The 25000-nt window shown below is 41.7% G+C and overlaps 1 protein-coding gene across 1 annotated transcript in view; it reads right to left on the bottom strand.

The window, feature by feature from the left end:
* Positions 1 to 4974: 4974 nt before the first annotated feature.
* wdr45 (WD repeat domain 45) overlaps positions 4975 to 25000 on the bottom strand; it is a 31140-nt gene continuing 11114 nt past the window's right edge. The window contains exons 6-11 of the mRNA XM_080418669.1: positions 22928 to 23022; positions 21908 to 21987; positions 17029 to 17237; positions 14429 to 14530; positions 10697 to 10842; positions 4975 to 5937 (exon numbers count right to left, since the gene is read on the bottom strand). Of these exons, the coding sequence (XP_080274795.1) occupies positions 5828 to 5937; positions 10697 to 10842; positions 14429 to 14530; positions 17029 to 17237; positions 21908 to 21987; positions 22928 to 23022 (742 nt within the window). The 3' untranslated portion in view covers positions 4975 to 5827. The remainder of the gene's footprint in view (positions 5938 to 10696; positions 10843 to 14428; positions 14531 to 17028; positions 17238 to 21907; positions 21988 to 22927; positions 23023 to 25000) is intronic.

The raw sequence follows: 25000 nt of genomic DNA, 5'->3' as shown, positions 1-25000 counted from the left end.
TGTTAACTAATTTCGCTGGGGACCCCCTGGTACCCCCCCAAGGACCACTGGTTGAAAACCACTGTTCTATGGTCATATTGTTGACGACCAACATTGCAATTTTTTTATTCAATTCTGTGCGTGTTTTATACGGCCCACAGTAATCCACATCAGGACCAAAGCCCTCACCCCATTCTGACACCTTCAAGTGTCCATGTTTCCACTGGGTGATGGGTTGTATGTCAGTACGCCAGTGCCTACTAGAGCTGATACATGGAAGCAATTGAAGGATTCCATGTATTTCACATCTTGGGCTGTGGCTGTGTGTGGACACAATGAGTTCAGTGGAGTTGAACAGTTGAAGCGGTTGCTAATGAGCAATAGAAAACATGGATTCAGTGGCAATAAAAATGATTAGCTATACCATAATAAAACCTAAACTCAAATGAACCAACGCTCGATCTGTACCGTAGTATAGACACAATATCAAACACACAACCATACGTACAGCAGGAGTGTGTGTCTTGTTCATTTCAGTACACACACTTGTTTTGTATTCAGTTTTTAGTTTAATCACACTCATGTCACAGCTCTCTCTCTCTCTCTCTCTCTCTCTCTCCATTGACACGCATGCATTTAGTTTGATTCTCTACAAGTTCTTGTTGAAGTTCAAGTCATCACCATACCTGCCGTGCTGATTCCAGCCACTGCCAACAGCCACACCACCAACCACAGAGCCCTGAGGCTCGCCTTTGTAGTAGCTTTGGGGGAGGGTTTACGAACTGAACATTCCACTATGATCAAACCATTCACCACTATGATCAAACCATTGTAATTTCGACTATCAAAGGGAAACGTGATAAGTCCCAGTGTAATTGTGAGGTTTGCACACAGGGAAAATGTACTCTATACAGAAACACTATAGAATGTACTCTATACGGATGCTATTGGATTCACAGATGATTATTGTGGGTGTCAAAGCAACAGAGAAATTCATAGCAGACACTGCTCCCTACGGGAACATTCGGTGCATAAGGTTCAGATAATGGTGGTGAATATACAGGACAGGAGTATCAGTCTTTATTGAACAAGAACGGTATAAGACATGAGAAAAGTGCACCCTATTCTCCAGACAGCAGAAAGGAGTTGGAGAACCCTTTTTGAGATGTCTAGATGTATGTAATGTACCTAAACAATTGTGGACATACGCTGTGCAGACAGCAGCACAGACCCGCAATAGGTGTTATTGCGAGCGTCTAGAACAGACACCATAGTGTGCATTTACTGGGAAAACACCTAACTTGTCTAAAATGAGGGTTTTCGGTTCAGAATGCTAAGCTTATAAGCAGGATGCAAAGAAATTAGACTCGAGGTGTGAGAAGGGAATTTTCGTAGGATACGATAAATACAGCCCTGCATATTTGGTCTATTATCCTGAGACAAGGAAGGTTATGAAACACAGATTAGTCCATTTTATTACAAAGAGCAACATGGATAGCCAGTTATGGAGACAGTACACCCATAATACCGACTAAGACAGAAACAACAGGCCAGAGTCAAAGACTAGTGTACAGCATCACAGTGATACTACTTCAGAAAATGAGGCTAGTCAGTCCAACGAGACAGGAGTCACTCACAGGGGTCAGGAGGAGAGCGCACAGCGCTACCCCAGTAGAGAAAGAAGAGCTCCGGGATGTTTAAAAGAGTATCAATGCAAAGCTAAATCTGAGGAGAAAAAATGAGGATGTAGATTATTTCTACAGGGTTGCTTATGGTGTACCAAAAACCTACACAGAGGCTATGGGCTCGAAAAAGTCAAAACGTTGGGCAGAGGCAATGCAGGAGGAGATTAATCACTTTGACCAAACTGCCAGAGAATAAGCAAGCAGTGGGGGGTCGGTGGGTGTATGTGGTAAAGGAGAGCCCAGAGGGGTCTGAGACTTATAAAGCCAGATATGTGGCTAAGGGCTATAGTCAAACAGAGGGAATTGACTGTAGGGACACTTTTTCACCCACTGCCAATATGACTTCTGTACGAACAGTGATACAGGTGGCAGCACAGGAGGATCTCATCCTACATCAGATGGATGTAAAAACTGCTTACCTCCATGCTCCAATGGACTGCCAGGTATAGCAGCCAGAAGGCTTTGAGAGAGTCAAACACGGGTGAACACCTAGTCTGTAAACTGAACAAGTCATTGTACGGTTTGAAGCAGTCAGACCGTCTTCCATCGATCCTTCGTGGAGAGTGCACTGACTTTCTGTTTTGTTTCCTGGTATGGCTCATTATCATTGGTTAATAAGAACAAACTCCATAAAATCATCAATGTATCCAGCAAGATAGCAGGGGTACGATATGAGAGTATGGCAGCAATGTATGAGACCCGGGTGCTTAGGAAGGGGATAGCTATTGCAAGGGATAGAACGCACCCGTTATACAGTCAATACCACCTTTTACCATCAGGACGACGGTACACAGTGCCAATGTTGCAGGCTAGGGCTTCAAGATCATTTGTCCCTACAAGTATAGGACTCCTGAACAAACAGGCCCCATCTCAGTTCTGTGCATAAAATGTAATGTGATGCCTCTTGAACCATGACTGGTGGCCTTGTCTAGTTTGTATGTATTTGTAACTATGTTATGTGTTTGTGATTTTTTGTATCCTGATGACTGCTTGGCACAAAATGAATTTCCGCAAGGACAAATAAAGTATCTGTCTATCTATCTATCATTGGAACAGGCTACTACATGATCACCTTACCAAGAATCATTTAGAACAAAATGATGCAGATCATTGTGTCTATAGCAGACAATCTGAGAATGACAAAGTAATACTGATAATATGGGTAGATGATTTACTCATTGCGGCCAGTGACAATGACTTGCTCAGCGAGGTGAAAGAAATGTTAAAAGGGAAATTCAAAATGAAGGATTTAGGAAAGTTAAAACACTTTCTGGGAATTGACTTCACTCAGAGTGAAGGAGAGGTCAAAATGAATCAAAAGCATTGGAAAAGTGCTACAAAGGTTTGGTATGTCTAAGTGCAAACCAAGGTCAACCCCATGTGAGCAAAAGTTACGTGATAGATAGGGTAAGGAGAAGTCTGATATACATTATGACAAGCACCAGGCCTGACTTGGGTTGGATTGTGGGCAAGTTGTCACAGCATTTGTCAGAGCCTAAGCAACAGCACTGGGTAACAGCAAAACAAGTGTTACGATATTTGAAAGGCACTAGTGATCAAGAGTTGTGCTTTAAGAAGAGAGAGGAAAACTTAAAACTTGAAGGGCACAGCGACGCTGACTGGGCAGCAGACCAGCAAGATAGGCGAAGCACAACAGGTTACTGCTTTAGCTTAAGTAAGAGTGGTCCTGTCAAATCTTGGAAAAGTAAGAAGCAGCCCACAGTGGCATTATCTACTTGCGAAGCTGAGTATATGGCACTTGCAGCTACCACACAAGAGAGCATGTACCTTGTACAAATGTTAAAAGAAATGGATAGAGGTAGCCAGCATACACCAGTTAAAATATATGAGGATAACCAGGGAGCTATCGCTCTTTCCAAAGACCCAGTTTGCAGACAAAGAAGCAAACATGTAGAGATTAAGTACCATTTTATTGGATCTGCACAAGCCGAGGGTAAGATAGCAATAGAATATTGCCCTATACTACAGAGATGGTTGCTGATGTCCTAACCAAGCCACTGACAAAGGTTAAGTTTGACACATTTAAAAATGATTTGTTTGGAGAGTGATGTGATTTGCTAAATGTAAGATCGTGTTCTAGTGAGCTATGAACATGTCTTTGAGCGGGGGTGTTGAATGCTGAACATGATGCAAAGCCATGTTAGAGATCTGACGTCATCAGGTGCCTGTGTGCACACACTGTCTAATGCAGGGGTTCCCAAAGTTAGGGTCGCGACCCCACTTGGGTTCGCGGGAGACCAGGCACGCCGATTTATGTGCGCGGCCGTGGGGGCTCAACTCGAACCGCAATAGCCCCGCCCCCCCCCCCCGCCGCGACCGAAAAAAAGTAACACCTATCTGCGCCCCGCTATAGTAATGGTAATGGTCATGGTACTGTAAGTTTGAGCATCTGAGATTCATGAGGGGGCTGACCAATTGAGCGTGGGGGCGCTGACCGCGAAGCCCCCCCCCCTATCGGCGTCCCTGCGGGAGACTGACAGTGGGGTCGCGAATTTATATTGGGTCATAAAAAAATAAAATAAAATAAAAAACTTTTTCTTTTTTCAATTTTAAATTCAACAGAATGGATGAAATACAATCTAAAAATGATTAAAAAATCTAAAAATGATTACAAATAGTACATTTTACCATTTTAATACATTACAAATGCGCACCGAACGTGCAAGTTCATGTGCATAAATGACCTCCAGGTTTAGGTGGGGTCGCGAGTCAATTTCCGCATTATTTTGGGGTCATGTGCTGAAAAGTTTGGGAACCCATGGTCTAATGCACTCTGAGCATGCGCACAATAAATATGCCTCTACTACCTGGCTGAACTCCATTGAGGATGTACGTGTTTTACTAATGACCACTGGTTACACTACACGCTGGGATAATGGCTAATGCAAACGCTAAAGCAGACGCTCAGCACTGAGCACACTGAGCAGCACAGCGCACTCATCCTCAGCTAAAACAGTGAACGTGCTCCTTCAGCAGCCGCTGGTTCAACGTTTCGGCGATAGTTCTGTCTTCTTTCACTTTCTCCACGCCGACACCCCCGTGGCGCCGGGCCTGGTCCACCACTCGTATAGAAAGATATCTGCCGTAGTATTTACAGAGAGAGACCGTGTGTTGAAGAAAGGGGGCGTCGATGAGTACATTTGAGTACTTTTTCCACCGCTGATGTTATGTTTGTGACGTCCACGGTCTACGGTGGACCGACCCACCCTCTAGGCAAATTTGATAAAGTAAAAGTATCAAAATGACCTTTAGGCATCTATCCGCCAGTACAAATCAATATGACAAACTGTCTAGTACAAAACTGTGTTTATATCCAGAGATACATTTGATTACAGACACACAACAACAAATCATCATAAGCTTCTGTATATTTTTATACATTTCTGATTCTATCATCTTTGAAGAGAAAACCCTTCCCTGTGTGCTTCAAGGAAGGGTTTTAGAAGGGCAATAATAATCACCAACTCAATCCTCTTCTCTTTTTTCTCTCCTCCTGTATTCTGTTCACTTGCCATGAAAAGTTTCAGGCTTTCACTTTCCTACAGTTGGTTCATTTATGCTCCATCGTACGGAAATAGCAGCTCTACAAGCCCACAGCACGTTGTGAGCTTGTAGAGCTGCTGTATAGGGCATAGCCCCATAGAAATTTCCGAAAGTATTTATATCAATATTTTTTAAGCCTGTTACCAAGCATCCAGGCTCCTGGTGAATCATCATGACCATAAAACATTTGATTCTGTGTAAAAAAGAAAAGAATATTTAATTATATTATTTAATAAATACCAATTTTTTTTCTCGCGGTTTTAAAAAATATATTGTTTTCGGAAATCTCTATGGAAAAACATGAATGGGGTTTCTATCTGTGGCGCCACAAAATGGCCGCCACTTACGACGCCCTATTCGCCACACGGCACACGGTTACACCGGCCAGCATTACAATGCCGGCCGGTGTTTTCGGCATGGTTTCGGGTTTCAAGCATTGTTTGTGTGGCCACATGTGGAGGAGGACCATGTATAAGTCACGGGAGAAGGGGGAAAAAAAACTAAAAATAACGTGTACACGTGATGCGGAAGTCTGCCGCGAGGAGGGGGGGGGGCTCTGCTTCAGTAGAACAAACGGGGGGGGGGGGGGGGGCTCTGCTTCAGAAGTCGTCGTCGTCACAGATGTCCAGGTAAACGTCAAAAGCCTCTCGGTTGCAGTTCCCGTCCGGGGTGAACACGTACTTGTGGAACGTCCCGTCCACACAGATGGCTGGAGAGAGAAAGAGGGAAAATAAATGAATGACGTTTCTTTCATCTGAAATTCATTTAGAAAAAGTCTATATTAACACATTCCACGCCAGAGTTTAATATCATAATGTACTCACCAGTGCCAGCGATTTATTGTAGTTTTTTTTGTTTTTTTCACGTCGCCACAGACCTCGCTAAATACCTTATGATCGCACGTTCAACTGTTTGTAGACACACAGGGTAGCTGTGTGAGTGGCCCAGAGAAGACCGTTTCAATCGGCGACATTCCATTGTGCAGTCGTCGCGGTTTCTGTTAAACAGCGTTCAGCGCGGAGAAAAACAACTCCGAGATAATGGCGGATTAGTGGAAGCTTTAGAGCGGCGGCGGATGGGAACGAAAATCTCCGGATACGGATATTTTCATATCCGGGTGTGTTACAATGAAATGTGTCACTGAGAGAGAGACCTACAATGAAATGTGTCACTGAGAGAGAGACCTACAATGAAATGTGTCACTGAGAGAGAGAGACCTACAATGAAATGTGTCACTGAGAGAGAGACCTACAATGAAATGTGTCACTGAGAGAGAGACCTACAATGAAATGTGTCACTGAGAGAGAGACCTACAATGAAATGTGTCACTGAGAGAGAGAGACCTACAATGAAATGTGTCACTGAGAGAGAGACCTACAATGAAATGTGTCACTGAGAGAGAGACCTACAATGAAATGTGTCACTGAGAGAGAGAGACCTACAATGAAATGTGTCACTGAGAGAGAGACCTACAATGAAATGTGTCACAGAGAGAGACCTACAATGAAATGTGTCACTGAGAGAGAGAGACCTACAATGAAATGTGTCACTGAGAGAGAGAGACCTACAATGAAATGTGTCACTGAGAGAGAGAGACCTACAATGAAATGTGTCACTGAGAGAGAGAGACCTACAATGAAATGTGTCACTGAGAGAGAGACCTACAATGTAATGTGTCACTGAGAGAGAGACCTACAATGAAATGTGTCACTGAGAGAGAGACCTACAATGAAATGTGTCACTGAGAGAGAGACCTACAATGAAATGTGTCACTGAGAGAGAGACCTACAATGTAATGTGTCACTGAGAGAGAGACCTACAATGAAATGTGTCACTGAGAGAGAGACCTACAATGAAATGTGTCACTGAGAGAGAGAGACCTACAATGAAATGTGTCACTGAGAGAGAGAGACCTACAATGAAATGTGTCACTGAGAGAGAGACCTACAATGAAATGTGTCATTGCGAAAAAAAAAGAAAAAAAAGACCACTTCTCGTAGATCTACGCGACTGGCACGCTGCGCAATTATTTAGGTTCGCGTAGAACTACGCGATTGGCACGCAATGTGTTAATGTTGACACGATACTGTACATGTATGGAGCATTGTAAGACACAAACATAGGGTGAAAATGTCATGTGTGACGCAGTGGTGGAAAAAGTACTCAAATTCTTTACTTAAGTAAAAGTACCAATACTGCAATATAAAAATACTCTGTTACAAGTAAAAGTTCAGAATTAAAAATGTACTTGAGTAAAAGTACAAAAGTATTGGCACCAAAAGTTGAAAATAGCAGATCTACAAGCTCACGACGTGTCGCGATGCGACGCGTTGTGAGCTTATACATAGGCTATTTTCAAATAGCCTATGTATAAAATAGGGCTGAAGTGGTTAAAGTATGTTTTATAATATCATAATTTATATCTGAAAAGTAACTAGTAACTAAAGTTTTCAAATAAATGTAGTGGAGTAAAAGTACAATATTTGCCTCTGAGATGTAGTAAAAGTATTGGAAATTGGAAATACTCAAGTAAAGTACAAATACCTCAAAATTGTACATAAGTACAGTACTTAAGTAAATGTACTTAGTTACTTTCCACCACTGGTGTGACATATATACTGATATATTATTGAGAAGGGCATGAAAAAGGTTGAAAACCACTGCCTGTATGATGACAGCTAACTGTTGTCCTACTCTTATAGACGCCTTAACAGACGACGTCACACTGATAAGAAACAGTATGGCGCGCGCAGGTTGGCACCAAATGAACCCCACCGCTCATAAGATGCCATGTTAAAGTGGTCACAGCCTCACGTGTAAAAATGTATCCCATCAAACTTTCAGATGCTGTTTTTCTCCCAGTATGGAGGAAGAATACTTAGGATTTTTACTGTGATCTCTCGCTCTTTAAATATATAATCCTTGGTTTCTGTCGTGTGTAAACAATAATAACAATTCAAAGCAGTTGTCCTCAAAACTCCACCTCCAGAGGCTGTCATCAGACCGGAGGGAGCGCTCTATGATCACATTATATATACAAGTAAGACGCGCGAACGCTGGAGGCGAACGCAGATTGACTGTGGCTGCCATATTTCAACCACACTGTAGTAGTGCACTCTGCCGCACTCTGCCGGCTGTAGACATTGTGTGTGTGTGTGTGTGTGTGTGTGTGTGTGTGTGTGTGTTTTGCAGGCTGTTGTGCGTTGTAATCAGAGCAGGCTGTTGTGCATTGTAATCAGAGCATTATGAGAGCATGAACACAGACACACAGACAGACACACAACCTGAGCAGGGTTACATAGTAAGCTCCACTTGAACGGAGGGAGCGCTCTATGATCACATTATATATATTATTGTATTATAATAAATACATATATATGTCATCAGAACGGAGGGAGCGCTCTATGATCACATTATATATATTATTGTATTATAATAAATACATATATATGTCATCAGACCGGAGGGAGCCCTCTATGATCACATTATATATATTATTGTATTATAATAAATACATATATATGTCATCAGAACGGAGGGAGCCCTCTATGATCACATTATATATATTATTGTATTATAATAAATACATATATATGTCATCAGAACGGAGGGAGCGCTCTATGATCACGGCACCAGAGCCTGCTTGGCTCGCTCAGCTGCAGCCCGTCAAGACTAATTTATGCTCCGTCCCGCGAAGGTGTCGCGCGCAGAGAACGGCCCGAGAATAGCAGACCTCCAAGCTCACAGCGGTCGCATCCGCGACGCGATTGTGAGCTTGTATGTCAGCTGTTCTCGGTGCGCCATACCGTTGCGCGATGAAGTATATATGTGTCGCCAGGGCGCACCCCACCAGCCTACACACAGAGGAGGTTTGAATGAACTGAAACCAGCAGAACCCTAAAACAGCAGGTTTGGGGATCTGTTGGGAATTGATTACATGAAACAGTCACCTGTGAGTCCAGTCTCAATGTTTGTAAACAAATAATTGGTCTATTATGATGCTGCATGGTGTTAGAGCACCACCCTGTGGTCAATCTGAGCGCTGCACTAACATTGCTTTGTTATAGTCAAAGCTCAACCCATGTTAAGTCTACTAATAACAATATTTGACTTTTAATGGCTTTATAGGACATCACCGGTGTCATGCATAGGGGAGCGGTGTCATGATTATGACATTTTACTTGTTTACTTACTCATTAAAGCTCCACTATGTAACCTATTCAATAAGTGCAGTATGCAGCACATTAAGTCCAATACAAATAAATTCCATTCATAAGCAGTGGTGGGAAAAGTACTCAAATGTTTTACTTAAGTAAACTACTTACTTAAGTATCAATACTGCAATGTAGAAGTACTCTGTTACAAGTAAAAGTCCAGAATTCAAAATTTACTTGAGTAAAAGTACAAAAGTATTGGTATCAAAGTAAGTACCGGTAAGTATAAAAAGTAAAAGCACTAAAATGTTTGAAAATTGCAGATCTAAAAGCTCAAAACGCGTCGTGATGCGGCGCGTTTTGAGCTTGTAGATCTGCTATTTTTGCTACTTTTGTGTGACATACTAGAATAACGAAGTACGGCATTAATTTAGGAAAAAAGTTAAAATACGGAGATAAGAGCTGTCTGCCTGACAGCAACAATATGAAACGTGTCCCTCTGGAGAGAGTGTGGAAATATAGTGGTCCTCTCCATCATCACAGTTTATCACCCCCTGGTGTAGAGGGAAAAGTAGGCCATATATACTTTGTTGACTAGGGTTCCCCCAGGGCTCCTTTTTCCCCTTCTACACAAAAAAACAGCAGCTGCGACACGATGTGAGCTTGCAGATCTATTATTTTAGCCGGTGTTCGTAATTTTTTTTTTTAAAGATCTCACCGTCCTTCATCTCTCGCAGTGACACATTTCATTGTAGCACACCCGGATACGGAAATGACGTCAATCGAAGATTTTCGGTTCCGCCTGCTTCCTGTTTAAGTCCCCCTCTAAAACGGCCGTTTCTCGGCTTTGTGTTTCTCCGCCGTGGAACGCTGTTTAGAAACGCTTTTTTAGAAACTGCCACTACTGCAAAATGGAATGTCGGCGATTGAAAATGTCTTCTCTGGGCCACTCACACAACTACCCTGTGTGTCTACAAACAGTTGAACACGCGATCATAAGGGATTTAGCGAGGTCTGTGGCGAGGTGAAAAAGGTAAGTGAGTTTTCCGTTCACATGGCGATACATGGGGTTTTTACACTGGGCTAGAGGAGAGAGACTCCGCCCCGGTCGGAATGTCTGTTGTCTGAGCGGCGTATCACCGGTGTGTTTAGAAACAATTGGACTTGCGATCATAATGAAAGAAAACAAAAATGTGATTTTTTTTTTAGTTATAAAAAACACTAAATCGCTGGCAGTGGGCAAACACAGCCAGAAATAAGTCTGGCAGGGAATGAGTTAAAAAGGTAATTAGAACATCATTACTGTTGCCGTACCGATGACAGAGTTGACGTTCTTGGACGTGTTCTTCCCAAACGCACAGATGCAGGCGCACTCAGCCGGCACGGTGAAGCTGGCCAATGACCACTGGCTGTCCACGTACTGACCAATCACAGGGCCCACCTTCCCGACGCGAGCCAATCTGGTGAGAGAGCGAGGAACAGAGAGGGAGGGGGCAAAGGGGAAGTTCACATCAATGCAATCCTATGAGAGGAGCCCCGTTAAGGCTGATTTATACTGTTGTCATCAAAAGTAGACGATCTACAACATACATGGGCAACTGGCGGCCCCCACCTCCACTTAATGTGGCCCCCACCTTCACTTAATGTGGCCCCCACCTCCACTTAATGTGGCCCCCCACCTTCACTTAATGTGGCCCCCACCTTCACTTAATGAGGCCCCCACCTCCACTTAATGTGGCCCCCACCTCCACTTAATGTGGCCCCCACCTTCACTTAATGTGGCCCCCACCTTCACTTAATGTGGCCCCCACCTTCACTTAATGTGGCCCCCACCTTCACTTAATGTGGCCCCCACCTTCACTCAATGAGGCCCCCACCTTCACTCAATGAGGCCCCCACCTTCACTTAATGTGGCCCCCACCTTCACTTAATGTGGCCCCCACCTTCACTTAATGAGGCCCCCACCTTCACTTAATGTGGCCCCCACCTTCACTTAATGAGGCCCCCACCTTCACTTAATGTGGCCCCCACCTTCACTTAATGAGGCCCCCACCTTCACTTAATGTGGCCCCCACCTTCACTCAATGAGGCCCCCACCTTCACTTAATGAGGCCCCCACCTTCACTTAATGTGGCCCCCACCTTCACTTAATGAGGCCCCCACCTTCACTTAATGTGGCCCCCACCTTCACTTAATGAGGCCCCCACCTTCACTTAATGTGGCCCCCACCTTCACTTAATGTGGCCCCCACCTTCACTCAATGAGGCCCCCACCTTCACTTAATGTGGCCCCCACCTTCACTTAATGAGGCCCCCACCTTCACTTAATGTGGCCCCCACCTTCACTCAATGAGGCCCCCACCTTCACTTAATGAGGCCCCCACCTTCACTTAATGAGGCCCCCACCTTCACTTAATGTGGCCCCCACCTTCACTTAATGAGGCCCCCACCTTCACTTAATGAGGCCCCCACCTTCACTTAATGTGGCCCCCACCTTCACTTAATGTGGCCCCCACCTTCACTTAGTGAGGCCCCCACCTTCACTTAATGAGGCCCCCACCTTCACTTAATGTGGCCCCCACCTTCACTTAATGTGGCCCCCACCTTCACTTAATGAGGCCCCCACCTTCACTTAATGTGGCCCCCACCTTCACTTAATGTGGCCCCCACCTTCACTTAGTGAGGCCCCCACCTTCACTTAGTGAGGCCCCCACCTTCACTTAATGAGGCCCCCACCTTCACTTAATGTGGCCCCCACCTTCACTTAACACGGCCCACAGTGTTAATATCAGAATAGTGATTATATTATTGATTTCAGCTGTTATGATTCCTAACATGCAAACATGACCCGCTTTAATGACTTCAGTCTATATTAGTAGCTTAATGACTAGTATTAACATTCTATTGTCTTTTTTATGTCCAATGTATTTGTATTTAAGTTCATAAAGTTAACATAAGTATAACTAAATGCATTTGAAATTAAATAAAAATGTTACTTTTCAGGATTCCAATAAAATAGCCAAAACATTATAAATCAGGATTCCATTTAAAAAATAGCCGATCTACAAGCTCAAAACGACGCGTTTTGAGCTTGTAGATCGGCTATTTTTGCTACTTTTGTGTGACATAGAATGTCGAAGTACGGCATTAATGTACATTAAAAGAAAGTTAAAATACGGAGATAAGAGGTGTCTGCCTCTACACTATATACAACGTGTCCCTCTGGAGTGAGTGTAGAAATATAGTGGCCCTCTACATCATTAAAGTTGCATCACCCCTGATCTACAAGCTCACACTGTGCAGCATCGATGATGTGTTGTGTTGTGAGCTTACAGATCTGTTTTTTTTTGTCGTAGAACGAGCATAATCCTTTGCCCATTGGCACATCTTGAACCCTATGTGCCTTGTTTCCATCGTGCAGATTGATTATAATAGATTGATTATAATAGATTGATTATAATAGATTGATTATAACAGATTGATTATAATAGATTGATTATAATAGATTGATTATAATAGATTGATTATAATAGATTGATTATAATAGATTGATTATAATAGATTGATTATAACAGATTGATTATAACAGATCAGGGGTTCCCAAAGTTGGGGTCGCGGGACACTGACGGTGGGGTCGCAAATCTATTTTGGGTCATTAAAAATATCTTACAAATAGTACATTTACCCATCTCATTAGGTACTGTAAATGTGATTGATTGAATTCTATATTAACAAGATTATTAACAGTACAAGTAGTAGGCCTACAGTCAAAAGTCATACTAAAAGTATAACACAATTTACATGTAAAAATGTTGTTTCCATTGTGGTCCGTTGTGCTTATGATTAATATAGTAAATACATTATTTATATACTGTAAATATTTCGGTTGCTATGTGTCATTATGTCTATGTGTTGAATAGCCCTAGGCTTAAAGGGGTAGAGGTGTGGGTTGTGTAGTTACCTTGTCATGATGTAACAAAAAAGGTGGACAAGGAATACAAACAAATATTTCTCCATTGACTAGAAATTGATCATTTCAGATATGCTCCTCATTGACTTACATTGTACAGTGCAGATTCTCAAGAGGAGCTCTTTTCGCACATAAACGAACACAAACAAAGCTGATTCAGACAATGTAGAACATCACCAAACCCACTACTGTTTGTTTTTTAAATAAAAATGTCAACTTCCTATTGATTTTGCTAGTTTTAATAAGAAGAAAACCTGGACTGGATCCGCAGATCTGGATCCGGATCTTCAAATAGCAAAATCAACAGGAAGTTAACATTTGTATTTAAAAAAACAAACAGTACTGGGTTTGGAGATGTTCTATATTGTGTGAATCAGCTTTGTTTGCGTGCTGAAAAAGAGCCTTCGGAGTGGTTTCACCGTACAAAGTCAATGAGGAGCATATTTAGAATGATCAATTTCTAATCAATGGAGTAATTATTTTAGATTTCTTGTCCACCTTTGGAGTTACATCATGGCAAGGTAACTACACAACCCAAACCTCTACCACAGTGGTCTTGCCCTTTAATAATACAAATGTGCACCGAACGTGCGCGTTTATGTGCATAAATGACCTCCAGGGTTAGGTGGGGTCGCGACTCAATGGCCGCATTATTTTGGGGTCGCGGGCTGAAAACTCATAAACATATACGTATTTATCCATGATCTGTGAATGTTGGCCTGCAGCTATTCAATGGACATTATTGTGTTCAGTGGAAGCGTGTTGAAAAGAATTATACAAATAATAATAATGAACAAGGAGGGTTCTCAGCTGTACGCCATCAGCACAATTACTTTTTTTTTATTGTAATTGTGTGTGCTTATTGATCATGTGCAAAAAAGCTGATAAATTTTAAGATTTGCACAGATTTTCACGATTTTTCATAAATAGCAGATATACAAGCTCATAGCGCGGCTATGAGCTTGTATATCTGCTATTTTTGAATAGCCAAAGAAATCAAAAAATGACATAGAGATGCGTTCCCGGTCTTAAAGGGTTAAAGAGGTTTTACAAACAGGTGCAGCAGAGCATTCTTACGCTGAGCGCCGGTTGAGCTTGGTGTCCTTCAGTGCAAAAATGTGAACTGTGCCTTTATCGCTGGAGGCACACAGGAATGAAGAGTCGTGGCTGAAGTTGATGCTGCAGAGGAAACAAAACAACAACTTATCAGATAACCAAACCCACGCTCCGTCATTTATAAACAAAACAACAACTTATCAGATAACCAAACCCACGCTCCGTCATTTATAAACAAAACAACAACTTATCAGATAACCAAACCCACGCTCCGTCATTTATAAACAAAACAACAACTTATCAGATAACCAAACCCACGCTCCGTCATTTATAAACAATTCATCAAAAATATATTGTAGGGACGTTCGATATAGACTTTTTTTTTTTTACCGATATCCGATATACCGATATTCGCATAGCCTGATAGCCCGCATCTGTTATTTTTAGACGAGAGACGGAGTTGAACTTGCATCAGCGTTGCCAGATGTTGTGAGAGAAATAAGCAACCAGATCTAGGAAAACAAGCCCAAAAGAAGCAACTGGCACTTAGGCCATTATGAGCACTTTAATTAAACCGTTGTGAGCATGTAGATCTGCTATTTTTTTTTTTTTTATCTTGAAATAAAATGTGGAATATTTGGAAGATTTTTTAAACATTCTAACAACACAAATCTGGTACGGGGCTCCAGCTGGCACAAAACCTTTTCAGATGGGGATTATAGGGATGAATTAGCCTACATATTAAAGGTAGGGTAAGTGATATTTTTTGGTTAAAACAAAAAGTATTTTGTTAAAAGGTTAAAATACTATATTCTGATAGTAATCATTGCTATAGAGTGTTTTTTCAGTAACAGATGTCTCCCTGAGTCTCCAGCTCTTTAATAAACAGAAAATACATTTTTCGGTAGGTGTCAAAATCTCAGCCAATCAGGAGAAAGTACCCATTTTTAAGCTTAATTTGTATAGTGTTCCAGTTCCAATTTTGTCTGCTCATTTCTTAGTTTCATCACTTCCAATTTCACTTGTTTAATCTGTATCATGATTGAGTTCTCTGTCCTGGTTGGATAAAATTGGAAATGAAACTGAAACTGAAACGAAAATGCATTTTCTGTTTAATAAAGAGGTGGAGAGACAAGGAGACTCCTAATACTGAACAAACTCTCTATAGCAATGAGTACTATCAGAATATAGAGCTATTTAACAATTATTTTAACCAAAGCAAATCACTTACCCTACCTTTAACTTGGGGGTCCATGACATAAAAATATTTGAGAACCACTGGTTAAAATAATTGAACAATTGTGAAGCAAGCCCAAATAATCTAAATAATGAACTACACTTTAGAAACAAGCCCAAAAAAAACACACCCCACAGCCAATATTTACAAGCAACTTTACAAAATAATAAACCCAAATTCGCTTATAATAAGCGGACATGGCAACACTGTTCAGTAGGGCGACGTTGAAGTTGGATGCTGTTGGATGCAGCCTTCCAGATGAATCATGTCCTACACCTGGTCATACGCACGTCTCAGGGGCGAGCGGCCTTTTTGCATGTAGTTGAAGCGCAAGGGGGCGGGGAACAGGTGGGGAGAGAGTCAGCGCACTGAAGTCAAGGCACAGACTACTGTGCTGTTGACAGACAACGGATGTCGGATGCACGCTTATGAGAAACAACAAAAATAAAACCTGGCAAAACAGTTGCGTGCATTAGCGCAAGATGAGGATAAAGGAAACATTCAGTCTAAATGTCCAGTTTGCTAATTCACAACTACTGTGCCAGATAATCACCAAGAGAGTTAAAAAATAAAAAACGTTTCAGTCATTCAGTCCGACTTCACTGTAGCCTATAGTAGCCTTTTCAAAAATTATATTTGTATTACGCCGTCCTGAAAGTTTGTAATATTTAGAGAAATGTAAAGTTTCAAATACAAAAGTAGTTGCGAATTACTGGACATTTAGACTGAATGTTTCCTTTATCCTCATCTTGCGCTAATGCACGCAACTGTTTTGTCAGGTTTTATTTGTGTTGTTTCTCATAAGCGTGCATCCGTTGTCCGTCAACAACACAGCCGTCTGTGCCTTGACTTCAGTGCGCTGACTGTCTCCCCACCCGCCCCCTTGCGCTTCAACTACATGCAAAAAGGCCGCTCGCGTCTCAGGGATATACGAACCCCTTTGAGAGTACAGAAAATACCACCTCCTTTACAAACTTTTTTTACCCCATATTTACGACCAGCATAATGAATCGGGGCCAATGTGAGTACTTCTTCTACTTTTATACTTAAAGTACAATGTGAGTACTTCTTCTACTTTTATACTTAAAGTACAATGTGAGTACTTCTTCTACTTGTATACTTAAAGTACAATGTGAGTACTTCTTCCACCACTGACCAGTACAGAGTAGCTGGGTCATTCATAGATATATGTACCAGTACAGAGTAGCTGGGTCATTCATAGATATATGTACCAGTACAGAGTAGCTGGGTCATTCATAGATATATGTACCAGTACAGAGTAGCTGGGTCATTCATAGATATATGTACCAGTACAGAGTAGCTGGGTCATTCATAGATATATGTACCAGTACAGAGTAGCTGGGTCATTCATAGATATATGTACCAGTACAGAGTAGCTGGGTCGGTTCCTCTCCGCAGCTCCACCAGCTTGTCTCGGGTGGTGGTATCAAACAGGCGGATGAGGGTTCCCTTCCGGGAGGCCGAGGCCGCTACGCTGCCAGGCTGGTTCAGAGCCACGCAGGCGATCTCACTCTGGTGGGCGTTGATGGTGAACGGGGCGGAGGAGGTGCCGGGCTTGGTGTTGGACAGGTCCTAAACCCATTCAGACCGGGGGGGGGGGGGGAAATCGGTGTCATTTTAACACATTGGGTGCCAAAACCGTATATATACTTCTTTTCAAAAACTGACGTTGAGTGCCAAAACCGTATATATACTGTTTTTGGAAAAAAAAATGAAAAAAATCACACCCTGTGTGAAGTGGGCGGTGTCTTGCTAGCTAATCACAATACTGAATGGAGTCGATCAATCATGTACAAAGGATAAATACATTTATTGAAACACTCTTTATGATGGACAAAACCATAACTTGAAAAAAACAAATTTTTGGTTTTTTTCAAGTTATGGTTGCTTATATAGGGCTATGCACATGTGTCATGTGACACTGGCCAATCACAGTCCTGAATAGGCTGTGATTGGCCAATCACAGCGCAGGATAATTCTACTAATTTCCTGGGCCCAGATCACAGCGCAGGAAAATGTACATTTTTCCAAATCTCACTTATAGGGGCGGTTTCACCGCCCAAAAACAGCACCAGGAGATATCATTTTTCGAAGATTTAGACTCCAATCCACTTCCTGGTTAACTTACGACTTCAAAAACCTGTATCTCGGCTCCTGTGTACATTTTCTTTTACAATGTATTTTTAACTATTTTCAACTGGCTGCAACTATGGAACGGATTACCGAATGTTTTTATTTTTTTTCCCCCGATTGTACGAGACCTGTATGTATGAGGGGATCACCGTGAGGACGGTGATCACTGAAAATATTTTGTGACTACTTGAAAAAGGTTCAAAAATTGTTAAAAATCTTGGCACTCAACGTATAATATTTTAATAAACCTCTGGCACCCAATGTGTAAGATTTCTTTGGCGATTCAAAAACAGCAGACATACAAAGCTCGTGGCACAGAGTGCCGCGGACTAGAGGTTTAAGTCAGAGAATGAATGAAGCCGAGAGTCTGATCACTGATGGAGGTGGGGTAAGGAGCCTAAATCAGGGGTCTTCAACATTTTCAGGCCAAGGACCCCCTAGCTGAGAGAGAGATGAAGCAGGGACCCCCACTACATATTGTATATAATTGTGTTTTAGATTAAAGCTTTTTCCCCTGTACACCTACACATCTTCTTGTAGATCGTTGTGAGCTTGTAGATCGGCTATTTTTGGCTAAAGTTCTCCTCAGAAAAAGGGATGCTAGGGTTCAAGTGGTTAAGGTAAAAAAAATTAAAAGATCACACCCTGTGTGAAGTGGGCGGTGTCTTGCTAGCTAATCACAATACTGAATGGAGTCAACCAATCATGTACAATAAATAAATACATTTATTGAAACACTCTTTATGAAAGTCATGAAAGTCATATTCCGATGGAAGTGATGGAAGAAACCATAACTTAAAAAAAACAAATCTATGTTTTTTTTTAAGTTATGGTTTCTTATATAGGGCATGATGGATAGTTAGGAACCAAATGGACCCTTGTGTGGTTGTAACTCTGAGAGTGTGGGAACTTTTTTTTTTAACCAAATGGGCCGAAGTCCAGCCTGATACCGGAGAGGAACGTGAGAGTGAATCCACGTCATCAGTCTGGACAATGCCAGGCTAGTGGCTCAGAGCCTCTGCCTGATGACCAAAAGCCTAATATCTCCCTTTAACACATTCACCGCCAGATGTTAATCTCATAATGTACTCACCAGTGCCAACGTGTTATTGTTGTTTTTTTGTTTTTTTCATGTCGCCATAGATCTTGTTAAAATCCTTAAGATTGAGCCGTACACGGTCTGTTTACATCGGCGACATCTCACTGCATCTCCCAGTGAAAACCGCGTGTCAAACGGATCTCCATGATTGTAGTTAGAGCGGATTACGTTAAACAGTGATATGCGAGGAGAAAAAACTACAGGAAGAGAATTGAGTTTCAGTGTGCGCTTTAGAATGGGGGCCGACGTGATCGTCAAAACCGGATCCCAAATAATTCTGTTTCCGGTCATCAAACCGGAACCGGAAATGGATTAAAAAAATCCGAAAGTGCACCTGGAAAATTTTCAACGCGAATCGGCGGTTCGCGTAGATCTACGCGACTGGCATTCAATGTGTTAAAGGGAAAGTTCACCCCAAAAATGACTTATTTTCAATCCATTATTGAAACACATATAATGAATGGAGTTTAAGCCAATACTGAGTCTCCTATTGACCGATGACCCGGTCATCAAATTGTTGTCTCAGTAATGTGACAAAAACTAAAGAAACCTCCATGAATTCACGGCATCATGGGGCGAGTAATTGATAGAAAATAAGTCATTTTTTTGTGGTGAACTACTCCTTTAACCCATTGAGGCCTGAGGTTCCGATTCTGCAAAATTTCATGTCAAGGACCCCCAAAATGATATGGATTTGGCCGCGGACCCCCATCTCAAAATATTTTGTTCCAGGGACCCCCCGGAAGCAAAGATTTTAGTTAATGTTTGCTTTAAAAGAATATATATATTCACAGATTTGCACACATTTTCACGATTTTTAGCTCAAATGAAAAAGTGACACAGATGCGTTCCAGGTCTTAACACTCTCACCGCCGGGCCCGTAGCCTACGGACCGATAAATCCAACTGTAAAGCGCCGATCCCGTAGCCTACGGGCTGTGGTGCTTTTTCCTTTTTTTTCGAAAAAAAAAACTTTTTTCAATTTTCTAGTACGGCACATTTCATTGTAACACCACCGGAAACGGAATTATTCTGGATCACATTTTGCAGATCCCGTTGGCCTCCATTCTAAAGCGCACACTGAAACGCCATTTTCTTCGATTGTAGTTTTTCTCCTCGCTGATCACTGTTTAACATAAACCGTTCTAACTACAACATGGCGGCTCCGTTTGACACGTGGTTTGGACTGGTACACGCAGGGAGATCTCCGCGATGTTTACAAACAGTGCACAGCTCAATCCTAAGGATTTTAACGAGGTCTATGGCGACGTGAAAAAACAAAAAACAACAATAAAACGTTGGCACTGGTGAGTACATTATGAGATTAACCTCTGCCAGAGATTATTCTGCCAAAAGAGTAATATTATACCATATTACACAGACAAAAAAGGCCTCGTTACTGATGACGAGCGTCATTTATTTTTGCTCATTCATTCATTTAATATACTCTCTCCGTCTCTCGTAGAGGCAAGTTGTCGCATCATCATGCAAAAATAGAGCAGATCTACAAGCTATCAACCTACGTCAACAGAGATGGCAGATCAGTTCTTTTTAGCACGCAGCGTGCGCACAGTTATGACGTAGCGCATGACCCGTATGCGAACACCGCGTCGTGTATTTCTCCGCCGTTTTTTTACTTCGAAAAGCTCTCAAACTTCTATTTTGAGGCACGGAATTTACTTATAAGATATCGTTCGGATAGAATTTAGTTGTTTAACTTCATATATATGGTCAATTAACACATTGACTGCCAATAAGGATTTTAACGAGGTCTATGGCGACGTGAAAAAAACAAAAAAACAACAATAAAACGCTGGCACTGGTGAGTACATTATGAGATTAAACGCTGGCATGGAATGTGTTAATCATGACAGAGCCTATTTAAAAATAAGAATTCAGAGAACCGGCAGGAGCAGGCAGTGACACGCATTGTATCCGAATAAAGCAACCTATTTTCGGCATGGCCCTTTCAGAAGTCCCCCTGCGTCACTTGTCTGGTGGTCGAGGAAATGAACTGCTGATGAGGAGAGGAAACAGTGTTCCTCTCCTCTCCTCTCCTCTATATCATTGGTTCTCAAAGTGGGGTCCGGGGACCCCCAGGGGTCCTTGAGGGAGTTCCAGGGGGTCCCCAGCTAAATGATAGATTAGGCACCAAATGGACCCTTATGGGTCTGTAACTCTGAGAGTGTACAAATGGAACCAAATGGACCCGTTAGGGTCCATTTGGTTCCATTTGTACACTCTCAAGAGTTAAATTGACATAGATTTTACAATATAAATTGCGGTCCAAGTGATAGAAATGCCATTAAATGGGGGTCTGTAGCCTAATGCATGTCAAACTGGGGGTCCTTGAAATTAAAATGGTTGAGAATCACTGCTAGAGCCGTAAAAAATCTTCTCTTATGGGGGTCCCTGGCATATCTTTTGAAATGGGGGTCCGCTGCAGCAAAATACTTAAAAGGATAAAGACTGTTGACTGTTTTCTATTGTTCCATTAAATTGGATTCAGTTCTAAAAGGCTAAAAACTGTACACGTCTTTTCTTTTGCGGGGGGGGGGGGGGGGGGGGGGGGGGGAAAGTAATATAAAGTAATACGTAATATATTACTCTTGATTCCAAGTAATAAGTAATATGATATTATTACTTTTCAAAGGAGTAATAAGTAATAAGTAACATATTACTCTCCTAAGTAATATTGCCCAACACTGAAAGCGAACATTTTTAACTCAAATCTTTGCTTCTGGGGGTCCCTGGAACAACATGTTTTGAGATGGGGGGTCCGCGGCCAAATACATTTTCGGAGGCCCTGACAATTATGAAAAAGTGTGAGAACCACTGATATAGAAACATTTAGTTTGTTTTTTTAGAAAACTGTTGTGCGTGTGCGTGTGCGTGCGTGCGTGCGTGCGTGCGTGCGTGCGTGCGTGCGTGCGTGCGTGCGTGCGTGCGTGCGTGCGTGCGTGCGTGCGTGCGTGCGTGCGTGTGTGTGTGTGTGTGTGTGTGTAACTTACAACCAGTTGCAGACTGCCACACTTGTGACCAGGAAACACCAGCAGCTGTTTCTCCAGGCTGGGACACAGGTCACACAATCCTGGGATAAAGAATGAGAAAAACACAGTGATTTATGTGAAGCTAAGAACGCGGATCTATATGAAGCCTGAAGACATGTATCAGTCCTGTGTCATTGTAATATCAGTCTGGTGTCCAGCTATAGAGCACCCAAGTCTGACGTAATGTACGCATCCTACCTGGGTTAGCGTCCCCCCCCCCCCCCATTCTGAACTCCCATAGACGTGTTTAATATCGCGTCAAACAAGAACTGTGTTCTAAAAATAAACAAATGATCCTGGCGGTTTGACTCTTATGGATATGAAGCATCAACTGACGGTGAGAAAACGATAATGTTACTTCCTCTGAATTAGTTAACTTTTCACCAGAAACAGACTGTATCAAATATGAGTGACTGACTATCATAGACCATAGAGAGCCTCCCTGACTCTCTCTCTCTCTCTCTCAGTGCCCCAACCAACCAACAGACAACAAACCCCAGTGCACGCAGTAGGAGAAGAAGCCGACCAAACTCACACTTTATGGTAAAACTTGCACTGATCTGTTGGTCTGTTTAGAACCATCTTGATTAAAAAAAAACTATATTTTGTTGCTCAAACTTATTGATTGATGCACTCAATGATTCACTCATATACCAAATTGCGATTAAACATGTGATTAATTTCGATGAATTAATTACAAAGCCTCTAATTAATTAGATGATTTCTTTTTATGGAGTCCCAGCCCTAGTGACGTCAGGACTTCTGTGCTCTATAGGCCTGTCACCATTATGTCATTTTACTTGACCATTAATTGTCGCTAGAATAATTGCGATCAACGATTTCATTGTGTTTCTGTTGTTGAACGTTGGAACATTATGAACAGAAAGTACATGTCATTTTGAGCTTGTAGATCTGCTATTTACTTTTGTGAAAACAATGTAAAAGGTACATGGATGAGAACGAGAACAGGTTCTTCTCTACCTTTGGGGTTGTCTCTCGTGTCAAACTCAAACAGTTTGGCGGGGTTGTCAGGGAAACTGTACACGTAGATCCTGTTCTTCAAAACGATGACGATCCTGGAAAATATGTAAAAGAAAGAAAAGATATGTTGCAGAAAATGTTACTTTCCTATGGCTGTATCACTGTATAAACTTTGACTTATCACACTCCACCTCAGAAAAGAACATTTTTCAAACTTTCTATCAGGTTGACTCAGAATCAAGGAGGTCCATTATAAACAGTAAAGGTTGTTGTTATTTTCTACACTAGAATAACAGTGAAGATGTACAAACTTTGAAATCACACATTATCTTCGGTTGAAATTATATAAAAGGCTATTTTTACAATATTTATCTGTGGAATCAAAGAAAATTAAATTCCTCAACTCCTATATTCCAAGTGCTTGTCAGGATGGGTTCAAATATGATTATTTTGGGGGGTCACCAGTTAATATATGATTATTTTGGGGGATCCCCAGTTCAAATATGATTATAATTATGATTATTTTGGGGAAGCACTGCTTTAGGATAAAGTCCCAGAACCAGATATTTGTCAGGAACCCGATCATTTCAACGGTGTAATAAATTCAACCATGTGATGGACAGATGTCCTGTTGTACATGCAGCGCTGATGACAGCTGCATGGTCTGACTAAACATTGGTGATTTATAGATCTACAAAATATTTACATCAGAGCCATTAGTGTGGGACCAGGCACTCAGTCCTGTTTACCTGCTACTTTTTCTCTTTCATTATGTGTTCTATGCCTGTACCTTAAACCAGAAAGCAGGGGTCTTTAACTCTTTAAGACCTGAGAACGCATCTGTGTGTCATTTTTAGATTTCGTTGGGCTATTCAAAAATAGCAGATATACAAGCTCATAGCGCGGCACCGAGTGCCGCGCTATGAGCTTGTAGATCTGCTATTTTTGAAAAATGTTGTGCAAATCTTTGAATATATATATATTTAAAGCGAGCATTTCTAGCTAAAATGTTATTGCTTCTGGGGATTCTACAAATGTCTTCTAAATCAGTTTAAAACAGTTTTCTGAAACACTTATGTTGCTATAATATTAATGTCAGTGTCAAGGAGCCCCACAACGATATGTATTTGGCTGCGGACCCCCATCTAAAAAAAAAAGAATTCCAGGGACCCCCAGAAGCAAAGATTTGAGTAAAAAACAATTGCTTTATAGATATATATTCAAAGATTTGCAAAAAAAAAAAAACACGATTTAAAAAAAAATAGCAGATCTACAAGCTCATAGCGCGGCACTCGGTGCCGCGCTATGAGCTTGGTCAAGCAGGTCAAGTACAGCGCCAAAGAAGGTCAAGTTTACTATAAGTATTGAGGGTGGTTAAATGTCGGAAATAAACAAAACAAAAATAATAACAATTTGTGATAGTTTGTGGCACTTATGATACTTAGTCAATGAAGCCATCTATGAAATCTATGAATACGTTTAAATGGATATTTCACTTTCAAATAAAATAAACATAAAATAATATATATAAACAATAAATGAAAAAAGTCATGGAAAAATCCCGGCCATGACTTTTTTAATAAAAATAAAAAGGGTTTATTTTATTTGAAAGTGAAATATCCCAATCTGCAACACGATCGTATACAATGTAGTGGGGGGGGGGGGGGGGGGCTTCATCTCTCTCTAAGGTAAGGGGTCCTTGGCCTGCAAAACGTTGAAGCCCTGTGCTGCCATAAATCACTGTAGGTATTCAGATCTTTTCTTTTTCCTTTATTTATTCAGGGAAGCCCGTTGAGAGCAAGCTCTCTTTTTCAAGGACGCCCTGATCACAGCATATAAATACAATACAATACATAATGAAAAACAATAACAAACATTTGAATCACATTACAGTGTCACAGATGCAAATAAACAGAGTTACATGAAACAGGTGCAGTCACTATGTAGTGTGTCCTCAAGAAGCACCCTGAATGTCTCTATTGAGACCAATCGCACCAGTTTCAGAGAGTCCTGAAGTTTGTTCCATTTGTGTGGAGCATAATACCTGAAGGCAGTCTTTCCTTGTTCACTGCT

The sequence above is a fragment of the Gymnoscopelus braueri genome, assembly GCF_963280865.1.
Source record: "Gymnoscopelus braueri genome assembly, chromosome: 22".
In the NCBI taxonomy this organism is placed as follows: domain Eukaryota; kingdom Metazoa; phylum Chordata; class Actinopteri; order Myctophiformes; family Myctophidae; genus Gymnoscopelus; species Gymnoscopelus braueri.
Note: the sequence above shows the minus strand (reverse complement) of the source record. Positions and strands in the feature narration are given on the sequence as shown.